This window comes from Loa loa (assembly GCF_000183805.2).
Source record: "Loa loa unplaced genomic scaffold supercont3.86, whole genome shotgun sequence".
Classification (NCBI taxonomy): Eukaryota; Metazoa; Nematoda; class Chromadorea; order Rhabditida; family Onchocercidae; genus Loa; species Loa loa.
Window position 1 is genome coordinate 182,640 of NW_018108266.1, and position 11,149 is coordinate 193,788.

Here is an 11,149-nt window from a genome sequence, read left to right on the forward strand (position 1 = left end):
ATCCTATCTGATTGATCAATTCGCTTCAACAAGAAACCTCATAGAAACTGTTATGGATGAGTTGAATTTCATAAATAGCCTTCTGTTGTAACACATCCTCTACAAAGAGCAGGAGAGGAAATATTTTACTGCATGGCTGTGTTATTTCAAATCCTCTTCAAGTTAAATGCATGTCATTTTCTGATGTCCCCAAAAATCTTGCACATCTTCATGATTAACTTCATGTAACAATCTTATAAATTTTTGTTCACTACGAAATACTTTTTAACATAGTTTAGGCCATTGTACCCATCTCAGATAGAGATATGCTCATGTCGTGAATAATTTTTGAAGGAAAGTCATTCAATACCCGAAGTTTTGTAGTTTATCATGGGGCATCGCGGTATGCTTATTGCGTGTTGTAAAAGAACTGAAAAGTGGGACACATGCGATGTCTTAAGAATGATGAAGGTATGTAGCTATATTTTGTGTCCACTGAAATCTAGAGACTACTTCTCTTTACCCAAACCTCTCACTACTCTTATACCTTCAAGCATGTGTGAAAATAAACTAAAGTAGTTCATTTTGTGCTGAAAAAGTAGTCATGATGGAAAAAAAATGATTGCTGTATTGGAACAAAAATAAACGTGAAGTGTTCCTATCATACAAGCTGTGTTCATTGCAAATTCACAGCGATCTCCCACACATTCCACATAGTGCCATATAGGAAAGAAGGAACAATATCACGTCTTTCTACAGTAAATTCTGATGTTTCCCACCTGCTAAAGTTTCCCCACACTGGCTCTTATAAAAAAGAAATTAGGGTCCCTACAATTTTGCAAGATTCCATTTCATAAAAGTTATGAAAATGCAAACTGTAAAGTCCGCACCCAACTTGCTACAATTATCAGTCTGATCGTAACAACATGTAAGCACAAAAGTAACAGAAAGTGCGGTAATTTTCCAGTCGATTGCATCGTCGAAATGGAAAATAGTATTTCAGTTCAAATCAGCAATACTTCAATAAGTGATGCTGCTTGAATCCTTATCTTTTACGTAAAACCTCTTGGTCATTTCTAAAACTCTTTCTAAAACAAGTAGTGATTTTATAAAACGCTTCCTTTTGGAGAAATTTAATTAATATTCAACACAAAAAGCTCCAAAATATGACGAAAACTTTTGGCTGCTTTAAATGCTTCAGTGAATTTTAATTTATCAGAGGAATGGACAGAATTTTTTGTAAACTGGATGCTGTGAGTACATACTTTCTTGAATCTGCTGAAAAAATCAAAAAGAAATCTGTGAAATAACTAATATACGAAGTAGTAGCAATATGTAATAAATATAAAGGTCAGAAACTAGGAAGAGAATAACAAAGTGCGGAAAAACCACAAAATCAGAAACTAAGAAGAGAATAACAAAGTGCAGAAAAATCACAAACAGCTGAATTAATCACATAGTTCTCTCCCTAAGCTAATGATTTAAGTGGAAGTGAACTAGTTGTATCATATCAAAGTGCTTACTGCAACCATAACATAAAAATATATTTATAGCGACATAAAAAATATCACAGCAAATTAAAAGTGTCAGAAATATATTCCATAATAATGCAACTGGAAGCGAAAACTGGACGAAACCGTTTTTAATGGAATATTCTTCACAAAACCGAACTTAAAAAAATGACTATAAACGCAGCGCCATTAAACATCACGACGGAATTGGGTTTTTGAAGCCGAATCCAAACTGGAGAATCGGTGACAAATTTATTTACTTTAACGGAACACTAATTCAGGAAACTAAAAACTGTCAAAAAACTGTTAGGTCAGCTAAGAACTAAGGTTTAATCGTTGAGAACTAAGGCAGCAGGATGACGAAACAAACGGTTTTTGAAATTCTTTTTTGCAAAACCCAAACATGGTTATATCTAGAGTACATAAATTTGGCACTACCGTAGACGAATTGATGGTTTTTAATCACGGGGAATCTTTTACAGCCATGAATGATAACCATTAAAAGAGATCAGTTTTTGAAATAAGATGGAATATGAAGCGTCTAATTACAATATACATTAAATCGTGTTAATCCGAAAACCTTTAAAGAGCCACAGCTATCTGACAATCCTAATCTCTATATTACCTTGTTCTTCTTGGACTACGAGTTACAGCGCTGTCGATATAACTGAAGACAAACCATGTACTAACAATGTTGGTGGTAACCCATCAGTCAAGTGCCTTATTACTTCCAAATATTGTTCACTTCGTGAAACCTAAAGAAAAAGAAATTACTCAGTTAAATTAAAACTATGGAAAAATACAGCAATTATTCACTATTAGACACTGATGCGTCTTTTTTAAAGTTTTAGGTCCGTTAGTTTTTAATCACTAGTACGAACCAATGGATTTTACCATATTTTTTGCTTCTTTTCTCCAATTCTCTTTACATCTTTCTTTTCCGCTTTATCAAATGAAATATAAACTATCGTATTAATATCAAACTAAATTCATAGTAATATTTAAAAAAGTTTGTAGAGGTAATTAACTATCCGGACTACTCTTTATCCATTTTCAATGTGTTTCAAAATAATGGAAAAAATACTTCTTTTGGTGGAGTTGGTAAATTCAACAAGCATACAGCTGCGTCACCACTGTTCTTTTTGATTAAATCATTCAGAGCTGTCAAGTAAGGCAATGGCAAATCAACTGATTCCCTGAAGCAGAAAACCTACGTTATAGTCGAATTATACAGTGATATAAATTCAAAGTGTCGAAATGTATACTAAATAAACAATGCAAATGGAAGCGTAACCAAAAATAACAAGCATTAATTTTCAGGTGACCTTAATGGAGCGGATGGATTGTCACTGCCAAGATGGCAAACGACATGATCCCATGGTGTCACTAGCGATTTCGCATTTATTCGAAGATGTGCCAGCATTTGCTTCAATTGTCGCTCACGCCTTTGCATATCCTATAATAAAATATGTTTAGATAGGAGTCCAGGAAAAGAAACTGCACTCACTCCTCCTTTAAAAAGTTCTGTTTGTAAAGTTGCTCTAAGATGGCAGGGGTTTGAAAACAGTATAAATATAAAACAGAGTATAAACATGAGTTTGAAGACAGAGTATAAATTCAGTTTAAAATAAATTCAGTTCTTTTTCCTCCATGATTTATGATTTACCTGTAAATTTGAGAAATAATCTGATCAAAAATTCACTGCTCCTTGATACTACGCTATTTTATAAAAAACTGACCAGGAAAACCAAGCGAAACGTTGTACGTCAAGTAATGTTAATTATAAAAAAAATCAGTCTTAGGTGTGTCAAACAAATGAAGAAGATGACACTGCCCCATTTCTTGGCTAAACTAAAACCAGAGTCCTTAAACCAACGAATTCAGCAGACTGGTAAGGCATATTATAATACAGAATTCTATATGAATTCTGGATGCACATTATAAAAATTCAAAAGTAACACGATCAAAGAGTGAACGAGAGAATAGCCCTGTTGAATGAGATAGTATTCAATTAAGACAAACCTGCAGGCTATTAACACAGATAAAAACGCGCAGAACTGATGACGGGCGCCACCGAGTACTCATCGATAATATGCAAGCCATTTGGAGCAAGAAAAGAGAACTGGAAAATATTTAAACATCGTCATAAAAAGCATTCAACAGCAAGTGAGCATCCTTCTTTGGTAAAGAAGTCAAAAGAAGTTGAACTGAACCGACAGAAAAACGGCAAAAAATTATTTTTATTACTAATGATAGAAGAATATCAAAGGATAATTTAAAGCCAAAGTGAAAAAGAAAATTCTGGTGTTGGGATGTGATTTTAAAGAAGAAACAGACCGCAGCTTAAAAACGCACCTGTTACCCCAGCCAAGTCCTGTCTCACTGGGTTTTTGTATGAATACTGGCCAAACGTCAATGAATTTCTTCTGACCAATCCACCCTCTGAAATATCACACGAAAAAGGTATAAAAAGGGTGAGTTAAATCCCGAAGTCTATCTTAGAAAATTCTTATTTTCTGTGAACCTTGGGATATCTTTGTACAGATGATTGAAATAGCGCGCAACGCACAAATTTTTGTTGATATGAATTACGTCATTCAAAATGCGTACATATTCCTCGCTATCTAAGCGTTCATGCGAACTATTGGGCTCCTGAAAAATAGCTGAACCTATAAACTGCTAAATTATATTAAGAGGAAGCCGAAATGAAACTTTAATAGGAAGCCTTGGAATTTTCCAGACAAATTATTTTTAAGCATAAAATTTTATTCACCTGCTGACTTGTACAAATCACATGATTCTCATAATGTCTTATGGATATCTGTCATCATATCCAATATTTTTCTCCAGTGCTCTAGAGGGCATTTCACTAAGATGTAAAAATAGGCCAACTCCACCAGCTCAGAATAATAAAATAACTCCTACAGTCTGGGGTTTATCATGAAAAAGTGAGACATTGTTTCATTTTAAAAGGTTTTGATGAGTATGAGAAAAGTTAGGGGCTGAATCCAATAAAACACAGGAACTTAAATGATTGGATCAGAACTTTCAAAAGTTCTGAAAAAGTTCTGATGATTGGAGATTTTTAAAAATAGTGAAAGGTTATAAAAAAAAGTAACACATAAGGGAAATAAAGTCAGAACAAATAACAATCGTCAAATTTATAGGAAACTAACGCGCGGCATATAATCTGAAGCTGTAAAATACTCAACAACAGCAGCTCGATCGATACGAGAAAATCTAAGATCTTTCAGAAGAAAAGATTCAGCAAGGGTAGTTTCTGTTGGAAATTTTTCATGAAAACCCAAGACAACGGTGTTCGGTTTCATGGCACCCAAACCAGATAAACGCATTAACTGAAATATGAGGAATCTATCAGTTTTCTTCCAAAAATTAAAACGAAAAGGAAAAATTCATGCCATCTCTCAATCATCTTGTTTCAAGGACCATGGAGATAACCAAATGCTCAAGAAATAGGTTATTGCTACACTGTTGTACATGTATGTTAGATTTCTTTTTATTTTTTCCAAGTGATCACTTATTGACTTTTATCCTTGAAACATTTATGAAGCTCATCGTTATAAACTATGGGAGTGGGAACAGTGTTTAGTGTATATGCTCAAAAACATGAACTTGGCAATTTCATTGCTCGTGAAAAAAATCGTGTCAGTCTACAAACAACTGGACGTTTCCGAATCATTACAGGTACAAAGCTCTTCTAGTTCTAAACATCCTCTTTTCTTGGGATCACTATAATTGCAAAATATACCTGCTGAATACCTTCACGTACTGACTTCGAAATGGTTAACTCAACGAAAGCTTTCAATTTCAAATAATCAACTAAAGATAACCAATATGGAAATACCTGAACATGAAAAGTAGTGGATTATTATGCAATAAATTTATGAACAATTATTTGGCATAGTAAGAAAAAAAAAGGGTCAGCATTGTTTAATCGAGTGATTTTATCAGACGAAAATTGAAATAACCAAAAATAAAATCATAACAAAAATTCTGCCATGACAATGAATGGGTGATAAACGACAAGTTTCAGGACAGTACTGAGTAATTAGATAACTAGCTACCTCATGTAGCGGGTCCAAGTTCGGACTACTATCATCCATACTACCTTTTTGCACGTGACCAATTACATATAGGCCACTTTTTTTTAAATCGTTGATAAAGTCCATTAGCGGACAAACGCTCGCCGGACGACTAACTAGAAGAAGTATTTGAGGTCGCCAGTACCTGAAACAGAATAATAAGGAAGGACGAAACAAGTAGTCTATTTTGTAAGAAGAGGAAATATATTCATTTTTTCTGACTTGAAGAATGAAATACATACTTTACGTGTTCTTTGCGGACATCAAGAAGAAGAAGATACTTTCGTACTTGATGGTAGATCAAAGCTTGAGATATTGATCCCCAAGATCCTACTGGAGCCTGAATGTATCTTGGAAAGAATTTTAAAATATTGAGAGCTAAGAAAATGAAGTAATAAACCAAATAAAAAAAAGGAAACGGCAAAAAGAGTACTTGATAATGAAGAATTATGATCAAGATCAAAAGCACGATGACGCCAATAGCACTCATAACAGCATCAATAACTAACATCATTACAATGGTACTTATAACACCGACTGCACAAGTATGCCAGGTGAAATATTTAAAAGTTGGCCTAAAAATGAGTCTAAAAGGTTCGTAAAGATTCATTACCAACATTAGGAGAAAGTGTAGATTAATTTAGGCCATCACGTAGGCTATATTAGTTTGTGGTCAAATCATGTAGTCTTATCAATTTTGTTGGTTGTGCTGGGAGCGACGGAAGGGCCTACACCTAAACATGTTCACAACAAAATTGAATTTTTAAAACAGCCTTGCCGAAAATTCGGAGCGCTTGTTAATTCCAGTGCTAAGCAAGCGATATTAACGCCCATATATGATAGCAGGAAAAAGATAGATGTTAGTTTGGCAATTCTATTCATCGTACCGATCAAGAAAACCAACTGTAAACATTTTGCAAATAATAAGCATAAAATTCCACCATCATCGTTGACTTCTACTTCATCATGCAAAATGATACAAATTTGATTTGAAGCGTTAAATTTCGTTTCACATATTCATACACTGAGACAAACCATGTAACGGAAGTACCTTTTCTTCCGTTAACTATATATCACGAAAAACAAAAGTGAAATAAACACGGCAAAAAAAATCGTTAAAATAGAATCTCTGTAGTATATACTTGAAAACGATTTTTCAGGCCATAAATTACACTACTTATGATGAAATTTAAAACGTAAAAGGAATTCATGAGAAATAAAGAGCACCACGACGCAAATCCACGAGATGATCACCGATGCTACGGGGTTACCGCCACCGACTTCGATTTTCGCTGGATGAAGCAAGTAACCAAAAAGCTTATCATGTGCAACACGGTTAAGAACACGGGATGCACCAATCATATTACTCATAGAGGAGAAAAATGTTGTCGAGAATATCCCAATAAGAATACACAGTGGCGAAATGTTCACATTCATCATGACCTTCAATTAATCGTAGAATCCTTTATTTCTGATAACTTATTCTGGTAGTATTAATTCCTATGATACTAAAAAAAAGAATTTAAGTCTAGGAACATATGCATTCGTGAAGTACTACGGTGTATAAATAGGAACAGATTTTACATAACATATCAGAAAAAATTCGAAGAATTCGAAGAAATTTTTCTTAAAAATCCAGAACTTCAAAAATTATGAAAAATGTAGTGGGAGAATACCGAATAATTCGACTGAAGTAATTCACGACTACATGTAGCAGCCATAAAAAACGCCGTAGTAATGTAGACAATTAATGTAACGAGGACGGCCTGTACGGTGCCACGTGGAATGGAAACGCATGGACGAGCTAATTCACCAGACATATTTGCGCCAGCCATCAGTCCTGTTGTAGTTTGTACGTAAGCATTTAAAGAATTCTAGGTCCTTAAGCTTTCATTTGGTTATTACCAACTCAACTCACAAAGTAAACTAACCGTAAACTGTTTAGCCAATCATAAACGTAGCATATATGCGAATACAATGAAATGACTTTACATTGACTACGAATACAAATGACTTTACTATTAAAAAAACCACACTTATACTGGAAGCTACAAAATTAGTAAACAAAACAAACTTTACAACAAAACGAATTACTTATGATTAATTTATCCTACTCATTTAATGAGAGTACTAAAACTCTGCACTTCAAATTGAACTGGTTAAATACAATTTAGCAACTCACCAGTAATACCGCTGAATATGATAGCAAACATCACAGCAAAATCAGTAGGCTTTGATGTTGTGTAATCAAATGTGTAATTTGTCATCATATTGTTTATAAGAGTTGCAAACCTAAATTTAAACTTTTATCTTGTTCTCAAAAAGACTTGCAAACAGAAGATGGGATGCTTTTCAACTTACATAATCCTGGTTTAAACTGTAAATCTGAACCCTTGTTCGCCCAGTCCGAATGAAAAATGGAAGAAAATTTCAGCATATAATAAATTTATTAAAATGGAAGAAAATTTCAGTATGTAATAAATTTATTACTATATGATCTAAAAAGTCATAAATCTTCGAGATTTGTTTCGAGATTTACCTGAATCCTGTATACAATGCCTTCAATGTTTGATTGAAATCAGGTATCTTCTCAGAAGACGGGTCTGACAAATTTGATGGGACCTGTGAAAACGTCCCTTTTAAATGAAATATTCAAAAAATATGGAAAAATTGCAGGAACAACAGATTTAACCAATATCGAGAAGTAAAAGAATAATCTAGCCTCTGAATCTTTACAGCATCTGAACTTACCATATATGCAATTTCATTTGTTTTTGGTATCGGAACATTGAATGGTGCAACTATGAAGATTGAAAATAAAAATGTAAAATAGCAAATAGAAATAACACTGAATGTAATAAAAGCTGTTTTAGCAAACAATCTAGCTCCCAGAAGACATAACAGCAACAGAACAAAGGAAACCAATACACAACACAGAAATTTCCAACTGGCGCTAGATGGTGAACCTGAAATAGCAGATGCAATTTCTTACTACTACTATATCATTCTTCCAACAAATTAAGGACACTGATTGAAATATGGTGGCATGCTTGACAAAACTACCCACTTCATGGACATAAACATTTCACTTTGATACCATACATATGATCACTTTATTCATAATTCAAATTAAGTAAATGAGTGATTAGATTTTAAATTAGATCGACAAGCCAGAATTAATTTGTAAAATAAGTTACTTGAACTAATAATAATGAAAAGCATACTCCCTTCACCAATATTGCTTAATAAAGCTTCAGTAAATCCAGAAACATATAAGGCGCAAGAGAAAACATTGGCGGTATAAAACAGTAATCCGATGGCACCACCAAATTCTGGTCCCAGTGATCTACTTATCATATCTGAAAGCAAAAAGATCCTTTTCAAAATAATGGGAGAAAAAGGATAACAACTTACAATAAACTCCACCGCCTTCGATAGCACCATTTGAAGAAATAGCACACAGTGAAAGAACGGTCAACATAACGATTGTATATGCAAGGAGAAGCTGCGCAACTGTTTGCAGGAAACCCAACTGACCAACAACAAAACCTTGAATAAAATTCATACACCTTATGCTTCCTGAGAAACAAATTTTTTTCTTCCATTCATGAGTTTTTGCTTTTAGCAGTACTTATTTTAAATAAAGATTAAAGTTTCTAAAACAAAAAAATTTAAAACCGCTTACAATTTAAATGTAGCATCATAGAGAAGCACGAAAGTTTACATTATTCGCAAACACTGGTTAGGTATTCAGAATTTTAGCACGCAAACTGACTTCAACAACAACCGAGAAATATTTTCCAAAATTTGGAAAATATTCTGTAAAATATTTTTCCAAAATTTTCCTCAAGATGTAATACCTTCTAAAACTTCAATCAAAAAACTTTACCCATCCGAAGAAACAGCAAAACGCTAAACATCGAAATTGCTACAGGCGCAAAGACACCGGAAAGTGTGGATAACCCATTTGGTTTAGCAGTATTTACGAAATCCACAGAATCTATAAAATAAGTATTTTAGGGAACAATAACAAAATAAATTCAAACTGTTTTTTATTAAGTCCAACTATTTTATTACTATATATGAAAGTGAACATTTCACCGTTGCACTTAACTAATGCCCTCGGAAAATGAAAACTTACGAAAATAAGGTCGTTCTTCGGTATACATTTGTGCTGTTCCACTGTTTAATCTCGTATCTGAATCTAAAAATCTTTTATTTACGGAGCTTCTATACAACGAAACTTATTGCGACAATGGGACAATGGAAGTTTCAAAAAATTACGAAATTAAAAGCAAAATAAAGCGAAAAATGAACAAGTTAAAATTAAACAAGTGGATTTAGAAATGAATCATTCATAAAGTAAACAGAATACTGCTAACAGTTTTATCTTCAATTATAATAATTATTACATGTACTGCGAATGTCCAATTAAAAGAAATCATTAGTTGGAAAAATATGTCAACGATAACCACAGACCGGTCGTTAATGCTTCCAATGATATGAAATAAAACTATCTGAGGAATGAAAATCTACGCTGGCTTTCAAGTTCTAGAGATGTTTTTCTGAACAGGACTGCATCAGGAAGTTTATTAGCACTTCTCAAGTTTGTACCATGAAGCTAATTAAAACATAGACTTCCTTTTAGCTAACTCGATTTTATTTAATTACTAGGTGATTGGGATAATGTTATTGAAAAAATTACAAATGTATGACAAAAACTGTTAAAAAAGATTTCGCAAACAGATTCCATATGCCAAGCCAGTTGTTTGGAAAATTTATTAAATGAAGTTGACACTTGAAGCCACAACAAGCAATGGAAGATGTAATAACATCTTTGAACTGCTACTGAAAACGGAAATAAACGACATCACTCTGAAGAAAAAAACATTTTTTTCCCACCTTCTTAAATATTTTCATGCAACAAAGTTCGCTGCAAAATAAAATTTCTTTGCCTTATATAAGTACTTTTTTGTCTTATATAAGTATAACACCTTAATAACTAAATGAATAATTCATTTTATACGTCTCCTCTTATGCACCGTAAAGATGCAGCATTCACAACAGACATTTTCACGGAATATCTGAGCAATCTTGGTAGTCTTAGTATTTCATGAACAATAAATTCCATCATGATTGGTCAGGTTGTAACAAAGATGTTGGGATAAGCCAAAATCCTCAGGTATTTCTTGTTTTATATAAGTACAATAGCTAAATAACTAAGTGATTAAACAATAATATATGTAGGATATGTAAGGTTTTCACATGTGTCCCATGCTCCATTGCTCTGATTTCTCATTCTTATGACAAATCCATTGGTACTTAACTACACAGATTTCTTAAAACTGTAATGCGTCCACGAAATATTAGCTTCTTTACATTAGTACTGATAAACCAAAGATTGTTATCATTTACGGCTACAAATATGCTCGGCGAAAGGAAAAAAGAATTAAATTACGGCGCTACAACATTATTTTCTGAAGTGTCTTGCGAATTCCAAGATAACTGCCTGACCTCACATTTCAATACTCTGTGTCCCAACTATGTGCAATTCTA

The 11,149-nt window shown here is 33.4% G+C and overlaps 1 protein-coding gene across 1 annotated transcript in view; it reads right to left on the reverse strand.

The window, feature by feature from the left end:
• Positions 1 to 1,881: 1,881 nt before the first annotated feature.
• LOAG_17517 (amino acid permease) overlaps positions 1,882 to 11,149 on the reverse strand; it is a 10,396-nt gene continuing 1,128 nt past the window's right edge. The window contains exons 2-22 of the mRNA XM_020450178.1: positions 9,735 to 9,797; positions 9,483 to 9,593; positions 9,008 to 9,142; positions 8,818 to 8,952; positions 8,345 to 8,559; positions 8,133 to 8,215; positions 7,776 to 7,885; positions 7,270 to 7,433; positions 6,821 to 7,036; positions 6,372 to 6,496; positions 6,027 to 6,168; positions 5,836 to 5,933; positions 5,576 to 5,738; positions 5,260 to 5,355; positions 4,667 to 4,846; positions 4,015 to 4,142; positions 3,846 to 3,932; positions 3,513 to 3,612; positions 2,816 to 2,946; positions 2,575 to 2,686; positions 1,882 to 2,245 (exon numbers count right to left, since the gene is read on the reverse strand). Of these exons, the coding sequence (XP_020306185.1) occupies positions 2,138 to 2,245; positions 2,575 to 2,686; positions 2,816 to 2,946; positions 3,513 to 3,612; positions 3,846 to 3,932; positions 4,015 to 4,142; positions 4,667 to 4,846; positions 5,260 to 5,355; positions 5,576 to 5,738; positions 5,836 to 5,933; positions 6,027 to 6,168; positions 6,372 to 6,496; positions 6,821 to 7,036; positions 7,270 to 7,433; positions 7,776 to 7,885; positions 8,133 to 8,215; positions 8,345 to 8,559; positions 8,818 to 8,952; positions 9,008 to 9,142; positions 9,483 to 9,593; positions 9,735 to 9,797 (2,702 nt within the window). The 3' untranslated portion in view covers positions 1,882 to 2,137. The remainder of the gene's footprint in view (positions 2,246 to 2,574; positions 2,687 to 2,815; positions 2,947 to 3,512; positions 3,613 to 3,845; positions 3,933 to 4,014; positions 4,143 to 4,666; positions 4,847 to 5,259; positions 5,356 to 5,575; positions 5,739 to 5,835; positions 5,934 to 6,026; positions 6,169 to 6,371; positions 6,497 to 6,820; positions 7,037 to 7,269; positions 7,434 to 7,775; positions 7,886 to 8,132; positions 8,216 to 8,344; positions 8,560 to 8,817; positions 8,953 to 9,007; positions 9,143 to 9,482; positions 9,594 to 9,734; positions 9,798 to 11,149) is intronic.